The sequence below is a fragment of the Vanessa cardui genome, chromosome 11, assembly GCF_905220365.1.
Source record: "Vanessa cardui chromosome 11, ilVanCard2.1, whole genome shotgun sequence".
Classification (NCBI taxonomy): Eukaryota; Metazoa; Arthropoda; class Insecta; order Lepidoptera; family Nymphalidae; genus Vanessa; species Vanessa cardui.
This window is the reverse complement of record NC_061133.1, coordinates 2073263-2099222: the sequence shown is the minus strand read 5'-3', so window position 1 is coordinate 2099222 and position 25960 is coordinate 2073263. Positions and strand designations below refer to the sequence as shown.

General features: G+C 32.9%; 1 protein-coding gene across 5 annotated transcripts in view; it reads right to left on the bottom strand.

Moving 5' to 3' along the window:
• LOC124533878 overlaps positions 1-25960 on the bottom strand; it is a 435154-nt gene that overhangs the window by 150525 nt on the left and 258669 nt on the right. For 4 of the 5 annotated variants that reach the window (XM_047109427.1, XM_047109429.1, XM_047109426.1 and 1 more), the window contains exon 4: positions 6732-6868. In XM_047109427.1, the coding sequence (XP_046965383.1) occupies positions 6732-6868 (137 nt within the window). Of the gene's footprint in view, positions 1-6731; positions 6869-24704; positions 24996-25960 lie in introns of all 5 variants that reach the window. The other variant, XM_047109430.1, reaches the window with a different exon arrangement.

The following is a 25960-nucleotide window of genomic DNA, read 5'->3' as shown; positions in this document are numbered from 1 at the left end:
GAATATATTCGAATTTATATTCCACTTTACCGGTGGAAAGGTTTTGTGCAATTCTGATTGGCTGCATTGCTCCTCGTCATATGCTATACTATTAAACACCAATCAAATGTCGTGTTCCGATTTGAATTGTGAGTGAGCTTGTGGTTGTATTAACATTTCAGTTCTCATAGTTGGTAGTATTGATAAAGTTTTTTAAAGGTTCATGGTTTCAGCAGTGCCAGTGTATGTCGATTAAGACGACCACAGACTATCAGGGGCACAAACTTTGTCTGAATTTTCAATACAGATTAAGAAACGAACGCCATAATAGCTGACACTTATTTTTGTGTAGGAGAATAAATCTATAAGAATATTAAAAATGAGAAAGTTACTGTGTCTGTCTCGTTGTCACGACCAAGCCACTGTAAATTCACCAATTTAGTAAAATTTGGTAGGAAGCAAGCATAAACCCTAGGGAAGCAATCTTTATTAGGACTAACACAGGACGAGTGACCTCTGAAACCCGAGCGAAACCACTGGCGATAACTATTACATGTTATTTTGTGAATGAGTAAAATACTATGAATGTTAATTCTCAAAATATAATGACAGAAAAACGTCATAAAACTTGATGTTTCATTATGTCGACCACGTGTACCACAATCTTTATGATATAATGTTATGCTTATCAATAAAATAAAGCATCCAACACACATGTTAACCATCATGTCTAGTGATGTACTTGAATTTATCGTAATGATGCTGTACTTGTTTGTATCGCAATGATGAGCATTGCTTTATTATGAGTGGATATTTTTTCTACGTGAAGGGTCAATTGAGGTCAAAATTTAATTCATCATTATTAATATGACGAATACTAAAACTTAGTTAGTGAAGTACTAGTTAGAAAAAACTCTTAACAGTATTAAAACAAAAATTAATTTATTTTATCGTGATCACGAGTCGAGATGGCCCAGTGGCTAGAACGCGTGAATCTTAATCGACGATTGCAGGTTCAAACCGAGGCAAGTACCATTGAATTTCCATGTGTTTATAATTCATCTCGTGCTCAGCGGTGAAGGAAAACATTCCGAGGAAACCTGCAACCACCAATCCGTGGCCTATATGTTCCAAAACCTTCTCCTCAATGGAGGCGGCCTTAGCCCAGCAGTGGGAAATTTACAGACTATTGTTGTTGTTATGTAAATTTTCTTAGATATATTTAAATATCAACACTTTACATTCCGCTTCGAGTACAGAAAAGCCGGTCTGATGTTACCGAAATAATTTTAGATCGTAAAATAAAAACAAGGGGCAAAGTCCTTAGTTTCGGCTTACAAACAAAACAGACAATTACTGGAGGGGTGACATTATTGTGCTCTCGTATCGGATTCCTTGACATCTCAATTTTACAAGGCTATGTTTAATTGGTTCCACTTCAAGACGAAACTGGAAAAGATTGGAAAGACAGCTGTAAAGTTAATTTTTCTAAGAAAGAAATACAGAAGTGTAAACCGACTGAATTACGTAATAAATATATGTAAACACTATTTGTACTCTGGTTTTACTCGCTCAATAAAACTTTACCAATTGCACAGAAACCATCATATAACTTCCCGAGTGTGAATGAAGAAATAAGCCTATCTATCCTCGGTATTAAAACTATCTCCATACTAAATTTCATCAAAATCGGTTCAGCAGTTTAAGCATGAAAAGGTAACAGATATATTAGCACAGATTATATAAAATGGATGAACTATGATGTTGTTTTGAAATTATGTATGTACATATTTCTAAAAGATATAAGAACTTACAAAACCAATAAATATACAATATTAATATAGGGAAACTACAAATATATTAGCCGTAACATATAATAATAATTTATGTATATATTCTATAATTAAAAAGAATTATCAAAATCATTACAGACAATAAGATTATTTGATTTCGTAAACCTTAAAAAATTAAGTGAGTTTTCTTTACGCCCAGAGGTATTGAATTCCTTCACCCCTCTTGTAAGGGTGTTAGGAGAGAGTATCAAATGACTTATTATTTTTAACCAAAAGTCCACCGCAAAGTTTTTAGTATCGATATTTTATTACCACTGTCTACAAAATATCTACTATCTTTAGGTAGTCTGACTGGCAAATGGACTAGCTGGTGGTAAGTGGTAAAAAATATTAAACATTCAATATGTCGAAAATTTGCCACCAACATTGGAGCACTGATGCCTTTTGTGCGTGGAGTACTATCACTCATCCTTCAAAAATTAACACAAGAATATTACTGTTAAACGGTATTATATCTAAAAAGTGGTTGGTAACAACCCAGACAGTCCTGCACAAAGCCCTTCGAAATAAAGTATTTAGCCAAAAATCAGTATTACTTTGAGGTAAAATTTCTGAAAAATAAATCAAAGTCTTATTTATCAAAACCTTCCTTTTTTAATTGCAGTCTTATTATTCTTTACAAGATTCATCATTAAGAAACTTTGTAGTTGCTCAAAACTTAGTTGTTAGTTTGTAACTAGCCCGTAATCTCACCCTCGATCTTTCAACGTATGTAGAGTTAAGTACGTATTATTACGAACGGGAAAAGCCGCACGAAACACTTAGTTCGAAGTATTGATCCTTCAATATGGGTAGTCTTATCTAATTTCTAACTCCGACATGAATAATGTACACTCTATATAAATTAGATATGCTTAAGTAAGCGATTCAATATATGACGGAAGATGTGATGTGTGTGGATAATAGATTTTTTATTATGCTTTGTTACGTGCAGTTCAAGTACAGTGAACTACATTAAATTATCTTGCATCATATGTAGTAACGCATCTGTTCTAGTACGAAATCCCTTTATCATATTTTCACCCTTAATCAATAGACCATAGAGTTCAATTTAAATTTCATATTGTATGAAGCGAGATTCTCTTTTTTTATTAAAGTCGTTATCTGGTCCTGATAAGGTTCAATTTATATTGGCTTGTTTTGTTTAGAAAGATTCCTACTAAGTCCCGTTTATTATTTATAAGTTTTACGATGGAGGGGGCTCTATAAATAGACAACTTGGATAGGTCGGGATCGGAAACTGAAGTTCACGGTTAAAATACTGTAGAGGTGAAATTGACAAAATAATTTCGAGGGGAAAATTGATTAAAAAATAACCATGAATAATTGTATGCTTGTAATAATAAACTCCGTAATAATAACGCGTAAATAAACACACACAGAGACAATACATTACTCACTGTATATTCTAAATAAATATTTTTTGGATGTGAAGTATTGGATAAATATGAAATTTAATTTTGCGTATTATTGATTATTTTTTTTTAGTATTAATAAGTTTTTTTATACAAGTATATAGAACAATTTTAGCGTTATAAACATTCCTTCAAAGCTTATTTTTTTCATTCGTTTCATGTCCTGGGCACATCATAAGACTCAACATTTTTTTCATTGTACACTAAAACGACAATGACTATAAAAAAATAATCTTTAGGCAACATAAAATTGTCACATTATATTCCCCCATATCTATCAACAACAGAAAATAACCAAAACAATATACATCACACGTCAAACAGTATCATTTTTTACGATTACGTTACTAGACTACCAATACGTTGAGGCAAGGAGTAAAATATAGCCCGTCAGGGAATAGAACCCCGGCCTACCACACTGTACGTGACTCCACTGCGAATTTACTTTCACCGATAGCATAGTTACGTTTCTAGTACAAAAAAAATTAGCTAAATAAATGTATATGCAGCTTCTATCTATCTTTTTTGGATTTGTCAAGCCATTTCCTTTAAGTAACAGCATATGTACATATAAATGCACTTGGTGTTTACACATAGACACATTTATTATCTGAATCGAAAAAAGGACAATTAAATTAGGTGCGAGTTAGTAAGACATCGTTCTAATTCATCGACATAGTGGAGATTCTGCGAAGTTCATTATGGTCATTAGTAACTGTCCCAAGTCTAGGACTATGTCAGTTTTAACTCGACTTGAGCTGTATGGACACCCAAATTAAACTATAACCTTATTATAAGAGTATTGTTAGTACCGTGTGTAATTATAATGCATCTTTCAGAGTAACTCCTGACAATTCAGTACCAAGCAATTTCAATCTTTCTTCTTATATTATTAAAGAAAAAAATGCCTTGCGATGAAAAATGGACACATATCATAAAAAGTGTTCATTTTTACAGATCTTCTCGTCCTACCTATATAAATTAATTTCACATAAATTCACCATCTATCATTTGTCCAGTTGAAAATGCTGGATCTTTTTGGGGGCGGAGGTGTCATATCAACCAATTCAATGGAATAACTCATATCTTTTACTGATAACGCAATAACCCTTCGTTATCCAATACCCTTTTGCGACATATATTATCTAATCGTGAATTATATGTACAATTTTTAATCACCATCCTATTATTTTATAAGATTTAATATATTTTAACCTGTAATAGGAACTGTATATCGCAACTCGAGCAGTTTTACCAATTAAACTGAAACTTTTGCGAGCACTTTCGATGATATGGCTAAAACAGTAGTATTTGAAGTCTGATAATTGGTTCAAAATGGCCGACAAATAATAGCTTTCATTTTGTTATTTTTCCCGAGGTTTCTGCAACGCTGTTGTAACGAGCTGACTCGTGAGCTCCGTATATTATTTCTCACAGTTTAAATCCAATCAACAAACAACAGGCTGTCAATTTCCCACAGCTGGGCTAAGGCATTTTCTCCCATTGAGGAGAAGGTTTGGAATATATTACACTACGCTGTGATAATGCGGTTTGGTGGATACACAAGTGGCAGAATTTCCATGATATCAGACACATGTAGGTTTTCGCACGAATTTTTGCCTTCACTGCTGAACTCAAGATGAATTATAAACACAAATTAAGCGCATTAAAATTCAGTGGTGCTAGACTGGTTATGAATCCGAAATCATCGGTTAAGATGCACGCGTTCCAACCACTGGGCCATAACTCACAACAAACACCGATACGAAAAAAATATATATGAAACCAGATGATATCCAGGACTTTCGTCTACAAATAGACTAACAGAAAAGTGTTCTATGTTTTTTAGACCGCAATAATCGTTTTATCTCGCCCGAGAAAATATTTTGACGGATTGAATTTGTTTTTCTTGTGCCACCGCACCAGATGCGAATTCACAGCAGTGAGTGACACTAAGCCCCACTTCGGTTCACGGATCAGTGCACATAGCTTCATTAGAAAGCTTCTCTGGTGAAAACTGTTGTGATAAAACACTGAAGTTGAAAACAAAAGTCTAGAAAATTAGACTCGAATTACTTATATGCATCGATTGACAAATTTGTTCACAAAACAATCCAGCCTATGGATTGATACACCAGACCCTACAAGAAAAGTCCAGTCCATGTGTCGGAACAGAAGGATTTATATAAGAACAAATTTAATATAAACTATCATAGAAATGGAAAATAAATACGCCCAGTTTGAAAAGTGCGGCTTATATGCAGTTTCAACACGAATCATATTATTGGTAACTATGTCCTGGTCACTTTTTAACAACTCATTTGACATCTTAAAGATACTTAGCAGGGGCAGCAGCAGAGACACAAGTAATCATCTAAAGAAGTTATTATTATTATTTTTATAGTATTTGAAAATATGGAGTGTAGTTACAATTTATAATTTAGTAAATTGTTGCCAAAAATTAATCGTAGTATTTTTGTTGGAACCAAAGGGTTACATTAATAATTATTAGGCGTTATTGATTAAATTAAGCTGTTTTGTATTTACAGCACGATAATCGCTTTAATGTGCGATATCAGTACGTGCGCTGGATAATCGAATGTATTCGGCTCGGTATAATTTAATGACGCTATAAAATCGATTTACAATTGGATTAATCGCTACGTAAATGCACTATCAAAGATTTTGTCTTGTCTAATTAATGTCTGTGCGTGGCGTTTATATAAATATTATATAAACGTTTATTTACTAAGATTGAAAGATTTATATATATTTTTATATCATAGGCAATTGAAATCTGTTCAAAATCGAGTTTGAAATCGCGTTTGACGATTTCGCGCGATGTTGGAGCAATTTCTCAGTACGGTAATTAACGAAGTTTAGTTCCATTTTCAAATTTACGGTGCCGGTAATCAGGACGATGTCATTGGATCGCGATAAGCGTTCTTCCGATTGGTCGATGGGCCGTAACTGTTCGAAATTCGAACTTTGGGATTTACGGCCCGGAGACCGTTATAGATTCGACCCAATTTGCTAGGGACCTGAGTGTCGAAATTGAATTTTTTTCACCTATTTTCGTATCTTTTAAGTAAATTGGTTTTTATATAAGGGGATTTGAACTTCTGTTATAGTTAAGTGACTATCAGAAATAAACTAACTTCGATAAACTTAATCGTGGCTTTTATAGCTACACTAACTTACTGGAACATTGCTTTGTTTTATTATTTGTAATGCTCGTGTTTGATATTGTCAAGGAGTTGTTGAATCAAAATCAAAACATACTTTAAATTTCATTCTTAAGTGAGGTGATCACCGGTTCGGAAAGTAGATTCCACCGTAAAAAACCGGTTCTCTTTTTCAAATTTTAAAAATACGGTAATAGACAACAACTATACATGTATGTAATTTATCCTGTCTGGAAGTCAACTAGAATGAATCTGATATATTGTTGCTTAAGAGTATTCCTAGTACAGTTGCAGGTTACCTGGCAATCTCTCGCTGTGCTGCATGTAGCTTGCCTGCGAGCCGCGATGCATCAGCTTCGGCGGCGCGCGCCCGCGCCTCCCAGTCGCCGCGCGCGCGCCTCTCACGCTCCGCATCGTTGCGCGCCGCACCCTCGCGCTGCAAACAAAAAACAATTCGTTACTTTTGTTATATTTGAAATAAATAACCTTGTATATATTTTTGAGACAACATCACATACATTACTCTGATCCCAATGTAAGTAGCTGAAGCACTTGTGTTATGGAAATCAGAAGTAACGACGGTACCACAAACACCCAGACACAAGACAACATAGAAAACTAATGGTAATCTACATCGACTCGGCCGGGAATCGAACCCAGGTCCTCAGTGGCGTACCCATGAAAACCGGTGTACACACCACTCGACCATGAAGGTCATCATATTTTATGCTAAACTAAATATATAACTACGTATGGGCCTTATTCTTTATGTAATTGGCGGACGAGCATATGAGTCAGCTGATACTAAGTGGTCTGGAGCTGTAAGAAACCACCAACCTTGGAAACTAAGATGTCATATCCCTTGAGCCTGTAGTTACTGGTTCACTTACCCTTCTAGCCGGAACGCAATAATACCAATTACTATTGTTTGGCGGTAGAATATCTGATGAGTGGGTGGTACCTACCCAGATAGGCTTGCACAAAGCCCTACCATTAAGTAAAACAAACTGAATATTAAAACTAATTCACACCTTTAATCCTATATTACATATGAGAGAAATACATCCATCTCCTGACAATTTTCTGGAACGTCAAAAAGCTTATCTCTTATGTTCTTTGAACAGTGAAAGCCATATCCGAGTCTGCATCCGACGATGCGGAACCGTCGTATATTATCGTCAAACCCGATAAAAATCCAATTTCGCTGTGTCGTCCACTTGCACCATCACTTGTCTACAGAGGAAAACCGTCGACACATGTCGCTATTTTGACAAACGCTTATAATATACAACGTGTCTATAAATGTATATACAGTGCTATTTGTTAGGAAATTTTATTTATATCATATAGGTACAGCTATGAGTTGAGATGGCCCAGTGGTTAGAACGCGTGCAACTTAACTGATGATTTCGGGTTCAAACCCAGACAAGCACCACTATATATATGTGCTTAATTTGTGTTTATAATTCATCTCGTGCTCGACGATGAAGGACAACATCGTGAGGAAACCTGTATGTGTTTAATTTCATCGAAACTCTGCGACATGTGCATCCCACCAACCCGCATTGGAACAGCGTGGTGGAATGTGTTCCAAAATCCTCTTCTTAAAGGGAGAGGAGGCCTTAGCCCAGCTGTGGGAAATTCACGGGCTGTTACTTTACTTTTATAGCATATACTGTTTCCAATAAAAATTAAATGAATATGCATGAAATGAACATTAAATAGATCAACAAACTACACACGTAACTACTTACAGAGACATTAGAACGCTACAAAGCAAATATAAGCTCGTTTTAATCTTCAAGTATCTACATATATAGAAACGATTCACGCGGTGAGTTACGTAGCTAAAATTGCCATTAATGGAACGAGTTTAACACAATTATTATCCCAGCAATGCTCGCGTTTAATGGGCAAAACAAACGTTCGCTACAGCGATACTCAGATTTACCTGCTGTTTAGTTAGGCGAAGATTTTATCTCGGTTTCAAGTCAGAGGCGTAAATAGAGTCATTATAATTATTAATCGGAATATTTTATACCAGCAGCATATAATCCTGTGCGATAAAAGAGTTTTTAAATGTCGCACAGGGCAGAGGTATCTCGAAAATAATACGCTTTTCCTCTTATTAAACGAAGCTACTCTAATGAGATTAGAGAATATATAAACATATGGCAGAATTTTATTTAACATTTGTATAGGTTTTCTGCTAAATGATTAAATAAAATACACATAATAGCGACCCGCCCCGGCGTAGCAAGAGTGCAATTCTGTTACTAAATATAGTACAGATTTTGTTTCTTATAAATTTGTCAGCGTTTCTTTACTATATTGTCCTTGCATCATATACTCCTTCTTCTCGAATCCTTCTATATATTAAAAAAAACCGCATCAACACACGTAGCGTAATTTAGAAGATCTAAGCATACATAGGCACTGACAGCCGTAAGCGACTTTGTTTTATACTATGTAAAGAAAAAATAATGGTGTTAAGAGCTTATTTAAATAATATAGGTCAAGATATTGCTTCGAAATTTATTGCAACGACATTCAACAACTCGCTTCAGGCCATGGATTGCAATGGATTCTTAGCTCACTTCCTAGCCTAAAGTTTGATGAAGTTTTAATTGAAAATTAGCCTTGGCGGTATCTTGGCTTCAGTTCATTTGGTCCCAGTAGACCGGGAAATGAAATATATTTTTGGTCGCCCAAGTTATTAAAAACGAAAGCGATGTGGTTACTACGATGAGATGGCGTTTTTTACGGTCAATTTTAAACAGCTTACTTGGAATATAATTTTACTAAACTTTTTATATTTAGTCGAGAAAAATGGGATGATACATTTTTATATTTCAAGTAGGTACACTCTCGTTAATGATCCATTTGATGGTAAAGATGACCACTAACAGATATTGTTTTTGTTATAAATATAAATAATCCATCAAATCGTCCTGAATACAAACATTTGAGACGTAAAAAAAAACTGGAAAAACACGACACGCGCTTTTAAACTTTTTTTAATTGGATCAAATTTCTAGGGAATAAATAGCGTCATCAAGTTACACTCAAGTACCCAAATTACGTCTGCCCGTTTACTTCAAATGGAAAAGGTTCTAATAGAATTGTTTTTCTTAATCAAAAACTAATGAAGCACTTCGTCGAAATCGTCCAATACTTCACACCTGCCAAGCTGTCAACTGTCAGGTTGACGTTGACAGGGGCGGACGACGCGCCTTTAAAATACACGTCTAAATGTAGCCCCTTGTATATTATTGAGTGAAACATTTAAAATATTGTATTTCTTAATATTTTTTACTAAATATCTTCTTTACATTGTATAAAACAAAGTCACTTACCGCTGTCTGTCACTACGTAAGCTTAGATCTATAAATTTTTCTTAACGGATTTTGATGCGGATTTTTTAATAGATAGAGTGGTTCCAAAAGATTATTTTTTGTATACAATACATATTTAATAAAAAAACGCTGCCAATTTTAGAAGTTTCTAATGTCGTGAATAAACAAATTCTTTAACATACTAAGTATCAGCATTGCACCAGTGCGGAACCAGGGCTGGCCGCTAGTATACTCGTATTATACATTCAATTTACAATATAACATTAATATAAACATGTTAAATTCTAATTTTCATTAAATTGTTAACAGACAGAATATGAATACATGACTATTTTAATTATCTCCCTATACAAAAATGACTCCTTAATTTAATAACTTTATAAAATTAGCATACAAGACAGTCTAATGATATTTCAGTTAAAAATATACGACTGCGTCATAAACAATTCTATATATTTTTCATCAATTCATAAAAATTCTTATTTGAAATGTTTCATCTAAAATTTCATCTATTTTTATAAATATGTATCAAGTATCTCCTTGTTTCGTTTTGTTGATTGATGGCCTCGTCTCGGAATAACGAGATTTTTTATTTTAATAAACAAACCATTTATTAAGTCAGAAATTATACTTGAAGCTCGTCGGTATGATTTATTAATGTATTATATTACTTATATTTTTATGAATACTGTCGAAACAAAGAGATAAGAAGCGTCAGCAACAAAATATAAATAAAAACTATTTTTTATTAAAATAAATTCAAAACATACATTAGTTCCATTTCACTGTATTCTATTACACTAATTATTCACCTTTAAATGTTTAAGTATACAGTGTATATTGTTTCAATTAATAAATATTAAATCCACGCTTTTTTCAATTACATAGGACAATTAAATTTATTTTTAACACAATGGTTTTAATTTATCAATCAGTCAGGTTTTGAGGTCAAGTTTCAAATAAATTTAAATTACATTTAATTAAAATAACTTTATTTCGTTCTTGAAGATGATTATAACGAGACTTAATTATTTTTATGATTTTATTTTATATAGGTAGACGACCCAGCAAATCCCTGGCAAACCCGGTAGAATATAACGGTGTTCCCTACTCAGATGGACTGCACAAAGCACATATGCCAAAACCACATTGCAGCACAATTACACTTAAATATTAATGATTAGACATAATAATTCCAGAAAGTTGACCTCAGACATCAGAACTGACAAATGAAATGGCCATGGATTTTTTATTCTCTTATTCGAATTTTTTTGCTTTCAATGTATAAATTTATATGTAAATTTAAAACCATGAATTGTTTGGTTTATGTTAAAGGGTTAAACGTCACTGGTTCAAGGGCACTGGTTAAACAGATTTATTGTGATGAAACTTATTGTAAAAGTAATATACGTGATTGAAGATGTTAATAATAGTTTTCTAACGAAATATTATCTATATTTATCTGTTTATCGTTCTTTTACGACCAAACTGCGAACATAAAGTTCAAGAAAGGACATAGGCTACTTTTTGTCTAACACATGACAACCAAATCTCTAAAACGCGAGCGAACCCTCGGGTAACTACTAGTTATCTATAAATAAATGAGCGCGTTTGGTGAGGGTTTATTGCGTTTCCAAGAAAAATATTTGCAAAGAATAAACAAATCTCTACGTAAATTTGAGAACATGTGACAACACTAATCGTTTCCAAACTTCTGGTAAAGTCGCACCGGAGAATTTCCCAAAGAACTTCACCCTTCTTAATTCCTGTCCAAATAACGCAATGACAAACTCCGAAGACTTGGTTTGTTTAGGCGTTAGGTATTAAACGTCCCCCCAAAGATACAAAATGAACATACAAACATACTCGGCAAATATTAGACTAAAATTTAAAAACGGTCCCTTTTCTTTAAAAAAGTGTTGTAACTGTATAAAATATTTACCAAATTAAAATGGGAAGATAACTCTTTTACTATAAGTTTGTTACTATTGAAAATATGTTTGTTTGTAAATAAATCCCCAGAACAAATTAGCTTATGTTTTTTTAAGTGAAAACTTCTTAAGCTCCGTTGGGGACTTTTTGGTAAGGGAAAATCTCGTATGTTCGCGTCACCGACAGGGAGGATAGGCAGTAAACAATATTTCCTTATTAAAAAAAAGTTAATTATATGATAATTAACTTTCAGCTGTTACCAATTTATACTAATCGATTTGTAAAATTGTCACAAAGACTGCATTTTCGTTTAGCAAAATGAAATTATAGCCTTCGTCTATTCAATTCATCATTCATTTTCCTTGTAAAGGATATGATGACGTCATTGATCAAACAATGACTTGCGATTGGCCGAAACGCCGCCACGTGACCGGCACGCGCCATCTTTAGCCGCCAAATTAGATAGGGGATCCTTTATAACGTAAAAAGTTGAATTTACATAATGTACGTCGAAAATGCACATGTTAATTGGGTATAATCAAAGGATCCCAAAAGTTTCATGTCCGATTAGGCAACCTTAGGGTATTAATCGTAAATTGCCTATAATCTCATGGTCATGATGACGCTTTTAATTATTACTATGTGACTTTATATAAATATTAGTAAGTAAAACGTGCCTTCAACGTTTCTTTACTTATTAGCTAAAACCCTAGGAATCTTTTCGAAACTGTGCCGTGAAGATCCAATTGATGGAGAAATTAGGCGTCGCAAATAGAGTTAGACAGATCACTCTCTGGTTAGTAAATGGAATCACATCCATATACCTGTTCACGAATCCGTATGGCCTTTGTGCTGGTCATCCAAACTTGGCAGAGTTGAAAAACATCGTCATCGTCAACATGACCTGGGGCTGGGAAAGATTTAAGGTTATAGCAGAGCTAAAAACATTGCTATGACTTGTGCTGAAGTAAACCGTGCTGACCAAGGAAGAACTCATGAGGATCCCGAAGCAGCTAAATTGAGTGCATTAGTGCAATAATAACAGTGTTACCATTACCATAAACTATTACACGAAAAGGCTGTTGCAAAAAAATTGCTTTTTATTATTATTATTAATCACTATATTTTAATCTCCCCTTTATTAAACGCAAAAAAGTGAGTCATCCCTTACACCCTATTCTATCTAACATTGCATTATAATTCCCAGATTCCCTTCAGGATTATTCGTAAATAAATAAACATGAACCAGTCGCTTGCATTCTCTGGTAATCTATTTGTAATAATTTAATAATATAGTTGGTGATGTACAATTTTGAGATGAAAACAAACATATGTAGATCATAAACTATATTAAACTGCTGATCCGACTTATATGAAACTTACATATTATTATAGGTCGAATAAAAGGTTATGTGTTTTTATATGGTTATGCATGAGCAGTGAGCTCAGCTGATGGGAAGTGACTACCACCGCCCATGGACATCTGAATCGAATTATTAACACTCATACTAGAATAGGGTTGACGTCAACTGTTGACGTTATTGACATTCTACAATAGTGAGAAGGCTAGATTTACAAAATGATTGTTGTATAAAATGAATCTTATTTTATACAATCTATATATCTTATTTTAATCTGTAAATTTTACCGTGGCTTAACTTTACGCTAAGTTGTGTTTATGTGTAAAATTAAAAAACGAATATTTGAAAAAATAAATACAACATAGGAAAAAGGCTGTAAAAAAGTTCCAAAGTTTATTTTTGAGTAACTTTGGTTCGTTTACATACCGGACATACATTACATATTATACAAGTACACAAAGTTCTTTATTTGTAATATATATCAATAAAATAAGATTTTTTTTTTTTATATTTAACTTATAGAGATGTTAGAAGCAACAACGGACGCAATCACCAGAATGATATTAGATAGGATTCAAGTCAAGCGAAATATTGGAATCCAAATGTTCAGGAACTGGAAATGCAATCACAGGCACTGAAAACACGAATATAATCCACTGGTAATTAATATTTGATTGTTGATGAAACGTGTGTTCGGGAGAATTAGTAAAAATTCTTTAATTCATATTTGTTTTATTATCGCCAATTTTTAAGCATGGCAACATTGTGCATTAAATGATTGACACAATGAAATAAAAAACAATAACTAATGATGTTATTTCATCTGTACTTGACAGATAATGTATTAAACTAAAGGAACCAGATAATTCATCCTTTAGAAAACTTTACATATAGCACAAAAACCATTTACCAGGGATGATTTAAAAAATCAATAGCCTATATTCCGGTGACTCAAACTATTTTCGTACCAAATTCCGTCTAAATCGCTTCAGCTTTTTAAGCGAAAAGATTAAAGAATAAAATAAGAGCGAACAAATAAAGTGTGGGATTATAAAGTATAATTATTAAGTTCCCTTATTTATAGGGATAACTTTTCTAGCTGGCTATTTATCACATATTTTATTTATATACACAGTTAAACATATGACCGTTGATATTTTATCTAGAGATAAAAAAAATACTGTTCGAAATTTGAAATAAATAAATACTATTTTTTAAATAAAAAATCAGAGATTCTATAATCATTTACACTTAGCATTCAAATCACGATACTAAGCCAAGATATTTCATCTCGGTTTCCTGATATCGAAATAGTAATCGATGTTAACGCTCGTAGTGAATAATATTACAGGCATTGAGCCACCGGTCAGTGTTTGAGTATTGATACGATCAGACCAGTACGCTTCGACCTTTGATTGGCCCGAATAGCTAATTATTGTAGATTTGAACTTACGGCTGACTGGTGTTACGTAATCAGTATAATCCTAATTAGTATTATAATTATTGGTAATCACTTCACCGTGTTAAGGTATAAATTGCTCAATTAATTTTGACAAACTTATGCCGTTTTTTCGATTTGACATAAAACGAGATGTTTTCATTGTACATAAATAGGTTCTACTAATACTATAAAGAGGTAAAAGTTGTTTGTTTGTATGTAGGATGTAATCTCCGGAACTAATGATCCAATTCTAAAAAAAACACATAACAACAAACACAAAAACAGTAGACAATAAAAAAGACATGTCAAATGCCATAGAATGGTATACAATATGATATGACACAGCGTCTCTATATTTAGTTGGTTAAACTCTGTGAAAATCTAGTAATCAAACAGATAACAAACTACGTTATTGTATATAAGACAATATAGATAGTACATCAGGTTTCGTCAGAATCAATCAGCGAAATGGTTAATCTACCATGACCTGTACAAAACCAATGGTCATCGGACCTGTCGGTTTATTAGTATTGAACTGGGCAGACACCCAGTGGAACCGACAGATGCGTTACAAACGATTGTAAGCGAGAGATGTGTAATGATAACGCGTCCCAATTAGGATGATTTGACGAAACTGTATTCCCTCGTGTAGAATGGAACCTTTTTAATCAACTCTCTTATTAAATCAAAATCAAAATATTCTTTGTTCATATTGTCCTTAATAAGGGCCATTGAATCGTGTAAAGTTATTGAATTAAATGAAAAGCACTGATTTTCTGGATGCTACTGAGAATAACAAACACATAAGTAGTAGTTAATCTTTTCTACCAATAACATGTATACTAGTAGGCAGAAAAGTAAATGGGCCACTGATTTGTGTTTTAATCCGATGGGTGGCAAATAAGCAGAAGGCTCACCTAATATAAAGTGACTATCAGCGCTCATAGACATCTGCAACATGGAGGCTTGCAGGTGCGTTACTGGCCTTTAAGGAGTTAGAGGGCAAGTCGTATCGGTTCGGAGGTCACCGCAAGCACAGACAATACACACAATATCTTTAAATGGTCAATGCGCCACAGATCTCAGAACCTATGGTTTGAACATCTCCCTTCAGTGTTTGTAGATACACTGGCTCACCCACCCTTCAAACCGGAACACAATGCTATTATGTAGTGTTGTTTGTGGTAGGAAATCTGATGAGTATATAATAAATGTATTTTTTTTCTTTTTCGCACAATAAAGCCCAAGGAAGTGAGGTAAAAACTGTACACATATATTTTTTAAAGATTTATTGAATTGGTCGAAGATATAAATAAAAGTGCATCGTTTAAATTGACTGATAATTTTATTTATAATTAAGCATGTGCTCATTGGAAAATATGATAAGAAAATACATATGACTCGCATTTAAACAGCACGGACAAACCAATATTTAGAATCTTTACTTTTTTATATCAGGAAAACAAATAAAAAATACACTTTTGATATTTGGTATAAACTCTTTTTTTAATACAAAATTGATTATTTAATTAAACTAATTTAATAATACGATAAATGGAAGCGTTAATTCGTTTATTTGTATACATTTCTTTTTGTTTGAGTTTATTCAACTAGAATTTCCGTAAACTATTTGCAAAGTGCGCAACTTTAAATCAATTTTCTTCCTTATATTAAAGAGATAGTTCACATAATAATTTATTCATTCATCAAACACTGAGAACTAAATCCTCCTTAAGTAGAATACCATCGGTTTAGAGCTGAGAGGACAGGAAAAACACTATTTACTAAGATCCCGCTCTGAGGGTTATAATCCCAAGGGAGTGTGTACTGTCAGCAAAAAAATTGCGGCAGTAAATAATGGTTCGCTTTTACGAGCTACATTTATTATGCTCCTGTATATTGACAGGGAATCGTAATAATTTATGTTTATTTTTGGATGATATGACTTTAGTACAAGTAATGCGATCTAGAATTTTTGTACAAAATATCAAGTTGAATTAACATTAAAACTTGAAGCAACATTTGATTTTTATACTGACCTTACTTAATCGTCATTAAACAATAAATCGATAAATAATTATCAATGTGATAATTATTCGTCGATTAACTCATTATATTTGGATTCTGCACCAGGGTCTCGGTTTCTATGAGCGTCTACATATACAAAGCATGGGGAAACCTCCCGTGATTTGTTACACCCCAATTAGAAACCGGGTGTGTTAATTAAGGCTATTGATGGAGAAACGTATACTTTTAAGCTATATTAATTTTATTTTTTAGTAATATAAGAAATTAAATATCAAATAACAGAAGCTTGGACAAGGCAAGAAAGTAATGAAGTCACAATAAACAAACAAAATTGAGGAATTTTCCTGAAAGAAAAAACAGATCTTTCAAGACAATTTCACGATACAAGGACAAGATACATTTCACGTAAGTATGTAAAATGTATGTGTTCATACATTCAGGACTAAGTTACATCGTTTAGTATTCTAAATGAAAAAGTTCTGGTTTTGAGTTCTAAACTAGTGAATAGAAACTAAGTAAGTATCTTAGCTGTAACACTCGGAAGGTTTGGGCCACGACAGAGGCGGATGACTATTACTTGTGAACGTGACGGCAATTCTTAAAGTTTATGCACACTTGCCGTATGCGGTTTATAACGTTTGCATAATGCAGTTTCCATGTTCCCCCAGCGGATTTGTGGTTATGGTTTCATAAATGAACCTCCCAAAATTTTAGTCTAGGATGTTCATAATGATACCTACATTAGAATATTATTTATTCATGGGATTATAAAAGACTTTTAAAGTTATTACAGAATTGTATTAAGTATAACTAATTACCACTGATTTGACAAATAGATTCTACTGAGATGAAACGGCTAGTAGTTATTCTTACCTAATTTGAAAACTGTTAAAACATTTAATCATTATATTATTTCATTGATGTTTGTATTTCGTTAATTACTTTCGAATTTTATCTTTGTGTGTTTTTTAATACCAGTATTTAAAGACTATCATGAACCACAACCATTTTGAATACAGAATAATTCTGCCGACGCTACAAAATCCAAAGTTTGGATGGCTTAAACAAGGGAAATTCGGATAGTCGCAACGGAACGCACGGTCCACTGGGTGTTTTTAACGAGTCCACTGATCGCTAGAGACAATGCCCTTCTGTCTGGTTAAACTAATTGCTGATTTGTTTCAAATTTTAAAACGTCAGGTTTTGAAACGGTTGGTCTATTCACGTCGTTCGGATACGTGTACTAGCTGCTCACTTGTTTGAGGTCGACTAACTTATTTTTGCAGTGCTTTGGAAAATTGCATACTCGAGACTTTTATTTTTTTAAATAAATTATTACGTTATTTTTTAAAGTGTTTCTTAGATAACCCTTGTCTATTATATACCTATTTTTCTGTTTGCATATGTGTGTCCTATAATATGTCATCGGTAGCGGACTGATGTCTCTTGAGATTCGACGTCGTGAGCAAAATCGGTCAGGTGGATTATTCACATATTATATTACAGTAAGTTATTGTGCTAACACAGGTGCATTGTCACATAATCTGAAGAATACCATCCACTATGAACGAGAAAAGTTCAAGCTCAGGACCAACTTACTGAAGTAACAACTTACGTACTTTCTGAAGCACAGGGCAATAAACAATGACATCTTCTCCAATTAGGTTTCGTAGGGAAATGTTCTCAGAAAATACAACAACAATTTTTCATGGACCGGACTCAAAGTTTAGCCTCCTAATTTTTGTCTCAATAATATAGTCACTAGACAAACAACATCGTCAAAATCACACACGAAGGCTCATAACCATTGACAAAGTTTTACCAATTATTTGTGGGTGGTGAATCAAGTTCATCCATTTGTTATTAATAAAAAAAACCAACAGCCATTTTTTATCCGTTTCAAACATTCCCGTCAACTCTTTCATCTTACGGTTGACGATACCAATGATAATAAATCTCGCGTAGGGTCTGCAATACAGATCGCTATAAAACTGTCACCGATATATCTGCTTAATGTGCTGACGAGTGATATATACCACTTGCATTAAATATTTTAATGGCGCAAATAGATTAACGTAGTTTTTTGATGGTGGTTAAAGGTAATTCGAGAAAATGTTATTTTTCGAAATGAAATTGTTTTGCAGTGTTTACATTTGTCAGTTTACTTTGTATAGTAGTATATAAAACATAACATGGTGCTATATTAAAAAATACCGCTTTAAAATCCATGTAACATATGGATTTTATAAGTTTCTAATGTGATGTCGCAAATATATAGTACTGCGCCAAACATGCTTTTTTATTGCATATAACCAATTGAATAAAATATAAATGTATATTCATAAGGATCAGTTCTCTTTCAACAAAAAAAAAAATAAACAAAAGAAAACAGTTACACGATGATATAATTAAAATAACTTTCATGTAAACATCAAGTACTGTACTGTATTGTATCAAATATTGATTTTGACCTAGAGAGAGAAAAAGTTGATTTTAAAATTAACAATATATTTTAATGACATATATGTATGTATACAATACCTATATGAAATAGTACATAATGGATTGAATTTTTATTTGCATTTAAATTTCTTTTACTTCGAATTTGAAACTCATGTTGTATTATGGTTTAATTTTTTTCAAAAATATAATTTATAAGAATATGAGTGAAACCTTCATTGGCGTTGCTTCATAAAGTTATGTCTAAACCTTCGTGTACACAGGGGTCAACAACCTGGGCAAATAAAAAACCTCTGCTTAAGTAATCAAAAGTAATATTATATACTTCGTCTTATCAAAAACATCCTGTAACATTGTCACTTTAATACCTTCAAAACTGAGCTTTCAAATTGCACCACACATCAAAGTCACCCCACAGAAACAAAATAAGGGTGGCTTTGCAGAATTAAATAAAAAACGCACCAAGCTGGACATTGAAATGGTGTCAGCTATGTTTTTGGAACTTCTCCTAATGGTATTATTATGGAAGCGTATTACTATTGAGACAGTTCGAGGGGAAACGCCTTCTGACGTTTGACTTGATTACAAAGGACTCGGGAAAGAATTGTCATTTATTGACCTAGAATTGTTGATGAAGACAACGTCAATATGTATGTATCGAAATCCTTATAGATTCACTTTGTAGTTCGCCTCAGTTTATTACATGAACTTTATCAGTTTTATCATAAAATAAAACATCTAGGTAATTTTATTTAGTCCTTTAATGTGTTCAAGAATGTTGTTCCTTGATTAAAAAAAATAACACACTCAAACTACCTTTTGAGACAAAATTAACAGAAATTTGGTATCCTTATTTGGTGGAAGGGTTTTGTGCCCGTCTCCATAGAGATAACACATTTATCAGATACTCTAGCTTTGAACAAGTTATACTTAGTATTGTTGTGTTCCAAAAAGAATATACCATCTCAGTTGGAGCATTAGCGATGTTAACGTTGGTTAATGTAGTACCAATATAAGACTATTTACTAACAAGTACAAGATATTCAATTATGTCTGTTAGACGTGTTGTTTTATTTCGATTTAAAAGGAAGTAATTAAGGCATCAGACACACAAATGTTCGATGAGTCATAACCGAGTACTCGCGCATCGTACATAACAGTGTGGTAATAAATCTAACACGATAAATCAATATTTGAGACTCACTAAAAGCACCCTTCTGTTTGTACAAATGCAATTCATTCGACTTATACATGATGCATGGACTGGACTCAAGTCGATAAGGATGATTTTCGCTTAAACGAAAATAGCCCTTTCCTTTGCACATGACTTAAGCCAAAATATCCCCAGTGTTTTATTTATAGTTTACATAAAATATGCTCTTCGAAATCAGCAAATGCATCGAGCTGAAATATGCGCCGTCTAATACAGACATGTAAATACGTGATGACCACCTATGAAGAATGCCATTTCTAAGTAATATACGTTGAAATCGCATTTGAGAGCTTCATGATTTATTTATTTTTATATATGCTGATAAAGAATTTAAGACAGCTTGCTTTTGTTTTCAATAGCTGTAGCGAAATAGGAAAATAGAACGTAAGTTAACTTTAATGTAAGTTAGCTCTGATTACCGGCAGTAGCTTTGTAAATATATATTTGTATCATGTAATTTCAGTATTAATTTTAAGTTTTGATTTTGTATATATTAATTATTTTTTTAAAATAATTTTCGAACACAGACTATAAAAATTCGTACCACATAAAATAAAATAAAGTATGATAACAGAGTTTTGATAAAATTCGTTTGTTTTAAGTCCATTAATTTAACACAATTTATATACATATGTGTTAAATGAGATTTGTATATAAACAACAATTTAATAATTTGAGAGATTAATTAGTGAAAAGCATTAGAAAATTTTATAATAAATCATATCGATTGTGAGGGCTAATGGGAAACCAAATTATTAGCCAACGCTTCGTAATATAAGTCTGGAACTATTAACGATAATTCAAAACGCATTTAATTGATTAGCACAATGATCAAGTTAAAAAGCCGTTGGCGTGGAAAGCGGTGCCCCTAACGCAATTAAATGCGTTTGACACAAGTAATCTGCGAGTGATATCCATGATAGTTCGTGACATTTTATTGGACATGGAATACTTTGATCTTACCGCCTCGCGTTTACTATTGGCAATTACGTACGGCGATATGCGTAGGGCTGTCAATTTTGATGAGATCAAATATTAACGTCCCTTTGTTTTTCAATAAAATATATGACAAATCAATAAATAATGTGTCTTTTGAAAAGTAGTTTTTGCTTGATCATTTTTTGTATATATAGAGCGTATTAATTATAAGTTCTATGAACATAATTTAATATACATATCTAACGATTTATTTTTTATTTTTTTAGTAATCGATTATGAATAAATTTGTATTTTAGGATGACAACAAAAATCAGAAAGCAAGATCACTGAAGAGATTTACTTATATGGCTTGGCGCGCACTAATCCGATTTTTCAAATCGAGTCCGTTAGGGTTGGAGCAACCCGGCGCTAGTGATCGAGTAATCGAATATCTCGTATTGGAACGGATATTGAATTTTCCCGCGCTCATCCCGGAAGTCGTGGCTCCTTACATCTGATTGGTCGCCGCCGCGGCGCCGGCCTTTTTATCTTGTTTATGTAACATGCTCAGAGTAAACAAACTATTTCTCTACAACTGTTAAGAACTTTTTTCGTGATATTCGATCATTCTGTTAGATAATTATTATAAATGTAAGATGTAGATGGATTAAATCAGTTTGCTTTCGCAACGATGTAAATTTACATTAACAGTGAAAGAGCATAGTGTTGATAAATTTTTGACAGCGGAAAGAAAATTTGTATAAAAAATATCACTTCCAGGCTAATACATATTTATTAATGGAAAAATAAAAATGATGCGAATAAAGATTATTTATTGACGTAAATATTCAAAGTGTCATATTAATCGTGACAGCGAACACGTGTCAGATGTAACTGATAAACATCAGATGGCCCAGTATGATGAATGATCGTGAGATACTGATGATGATTGATAAATTTTGCGTAGTGCGCGATCGCAACCCTGATTGTGAATGATTACGTAGCACGTGATCGGTGTTGCATTAGACCAATGAATGTGTTATCGGATTATAAAAGACTGTGACGGATTACTATACGTACTTAAAAACAATATAATATTAACTCTTAATGATTCTTGCGTCACGATCTTAAATAGAAATATCTTCATAAAAACTACAAGAAAATTTGACTTGGATATTGTTAGTGGATACTATGATTACTAATTTGGTTCATCAGGTAACCTGTGCAACAAATATTGAATTCATTAGTGCGGTGGTGAATTAAATAAAAACAAATGAAATATTATTAAAGTTAAAATAAGTGTCTCTTTATTGATCAGATTGATTTGTTAAATTTAAAGTTTAAAACTATCACAGTTCATAGACAAGCTGCTAGAGAGTTTAAGCAAGATATATATTATAATTTAAATTTTTCTCTATCCCTACTCCTTAGCAGAACATTTATACTATGACTGAATGTTTTTAAAATAGTTCAGGCTAAATGTTAAATATTATATATAACTATAACTGGTAGGTCACCAATGTAATATTTATACTAAATATTGAAAAAAGATATACAGTCTTTTTTTAAACCACAACCGGCAAAACCATTAATGAAATTCCGATTACATATATTGATTTTTGATACACATATATTAATAATTTTTTGTTGTATTTATGTAATGTATTCCATTACTAATATCGAACAATTCTAATTTATACAAGTTTATTATAGCTGTTCGTTCAATATATGTCTACCTCAGAAAGCAATCGTCATGACGTCCAAATTAATTTGAAAATTAATGAATCGCGAAGTAGTTAGTAAAACTAGATACAAATATTTTTATTCCAAATTCAAACACTGATAAACGCCTTACGGCATTCCACTTCAAAAAGCACTTAAAATATAAATGCTGTGTAATTTTATGGAACATACAAAAGTTTTAAGCGTGCAAATAACGAAAATGCTTAAGCTAAACATGGCAACATAATTACCGTGGTTAACAATAATGCTGGCAACACATCCTAACTGAGTTATGACGCTTAATGGTCGAGACGGATAAAATTGGCCCTGATGTTACAGTTATGCTTTGACATTCTCGTTTTAAGTGCCGTTATAATTCTTCTAATGTTCAAGAGCTTTTGACAATACTGGCGTTACGTAAACCCTTGTTACATAATATATCACAAATTAAGTTACGCGTTGTAGTCTGGTTAAAGTCTTTTGGACATTTTATTTACTTGGTGGTAGAGCTTTGTGTAAGTCCGCCTGGGTAGGTACCACCCGTCAGATATTCTACCGCTAAACAACAGTACACAGTATTGTTGCATTCCGGTTTGAAGGGTAAGTGAGCCAGTGTAACTACAGGCACAAGGGATATAGCATCTTAGTTTCCAAGGTTGGTGGCGCATTGACGATGTAAGGAATAGTTAATATTTCTCATAGCGTCATTGTCTATGGGTGATGGTGACCACTTACCATCATGTGGCTCATATACTAGTCCGCCAAACTCTTCCATAAAAAAAATTGATCCACCAGTAAAAATGGGATGAGAATACATCGTATAATTTTTTTTGATCGGAAATAAATATAAGTTCAAAATAAAAGGTCCTACTATTAAGCAACAATATCTATCTTTGTCATATATTTACATATGGATGTATCTGTTTGAGATTAATAGACTTCGAAACTCTTTGACCGATCAAAATGAAAGGCAAATATGTGTATTTTTTCATGGGAAATCCTTTTATGCCATCTACGTTGTTGTAACTATGACAAATGGTATAAATACATGTACAGGATAACGGATGCGGGGTTTTGTTTGTTTTATGTATGGGCAGTGTCCACGCTTGGTCACCCCCAACGTATACTTATAAATGTATCTATTAAGTAAAATTTATCAATTCTCGCTGATTTTTTAAATAAATTCAATAATATATCCGCAAATTGTCGAAGAAATACCAATGGCTACTAGAAAAAATATCCACAATTGATAGGCATCTTTTTCTCGCTTTTTTGGGATACAAATGCTCCATATTTTAAGCAATCCCACGCAAGACGCTAAAACGCTTTTAATAAGAAAGACCTTCCCAAAATTAATCTTTAAGACGATAAAGTGGCATAATATTAAAATAAATCTGTCGCATTCACTTGAATTATTACTCCAAAATGTATCAATAATACCTTCTGTGACATAAAACAGATAATTCGGTCCCAAACATTGTCACAACTTCAAATATATCACCATGTAAGCAGCGTCTAAGCAAAAAATATTTTTCGACAAATAACATTGATTTACACACATTTTCATGACACAAATAACGCTCTTTTTAATGGCGTGTGTATCAGCGTTGCGGAAATTCCTGCAATAAAGTTTGGATTTATATCTCAGGATTATATTTTGAAAATAAAGTGGTTTCATTTTATATTTAGACGTAATGTCTGATAAAGTTGATTGACCGTCAAATTAAGTGATCGCATTAGGATCAGATAAATGAGTTGCTTAAGGTAAAATTTCTTACCTTTCCTTAAAGGTGCGTCGAAAAATATAAATAGAACAATTTTGAAAAAAAGCATATACTAACATGGTTGACACCGGAGACTCTGGTCTTGTTCAATTTAGATAAGTTGGTGCCCATCCGTAGCCATTAATGCCAGTCCTTTCAACAACTGCTATTCGAATTGTATCTTAATTCCGTACACATAAAGTCTAATATTACACAAATGTCAGAAACGTTACGACGAATATTTGGCACATTTAAGGACACATTTACTAGGACTGTTCCTTTCACTATCACAGCAGTCTTTCTTAATATTATTAATGAACACAGCGTTTAATAAGTCTTTTGTTAATGTCACTTCGTCCGTACACTTATCTGAAAATTTAATTCGAAATTTATACAAACTGTTAAATATAATAATTAAAAAAAAATGCCAATACATTTAAATTAAGAAATAACTGATACCAAAAATGATAATTAAGAAATAAAAATCGGTGTACATACATAAAGTCGAAATAAAGCAACTTGTTGGATAACTCGTGTATTGTGTAATGATGTGGTGTGATTCAGATAAGCGGATTTGTTTATTTTGCGTTTACGAAAGCGTCCCAAAAAGGGCAAAGCAGAAGATCTTGCTTTCATTCAAGTCCGCGCCGCCTACGTGCGCGTGGGAGAACAAGTAAATGAATCAACGTAATCGTATCAATGAACGCTGTTTGACTTTCAAATGGACTACTTGAAAAACATTTCAATAAACTATCTATTATTGATTTAACTACATAAATTTCACATCTAATACCTTATTCTAGATTCTAGCCATAAACAGAACACTATCTAATATGCAACACTAGAAGTAAATTAGATTCTTGATCTCATTTTACAACTATTTGTGCGTTAAAACATTCGATAGGTTCCATTCTCACGGTCTATCATTCTGTCGGTTGTAATTTGTAAATTGGTTTGCTAGGCTCGTGTACAGATTTATTATCATCTGCGATGAATAATGAAGAAACATGAATTACACCCTAATTAACGTCACTATCTATACAATCTATGGGGTAGTCCAGTAAAACCAGTGAGTCATCGACCATTGCAGTTGTGTGTTTTGTATTCATTTCTATTTCCTCGTTACGTTACTTGTGATCGATAAAAGTGGAAGGAGGTGAATTTGCAACAACTATATTCTCTATTTGATTCAAATTATCGATTTAAATAAAGACTGTATTACATTATATATGTATGCTATAGGTTTGTTTGTAACATTAGTATGAATTAAATGATGATGATGATGATTGAATATATCAAGTTTGAATCTTAAGAAAATTAAGTTAGCCTTCAAA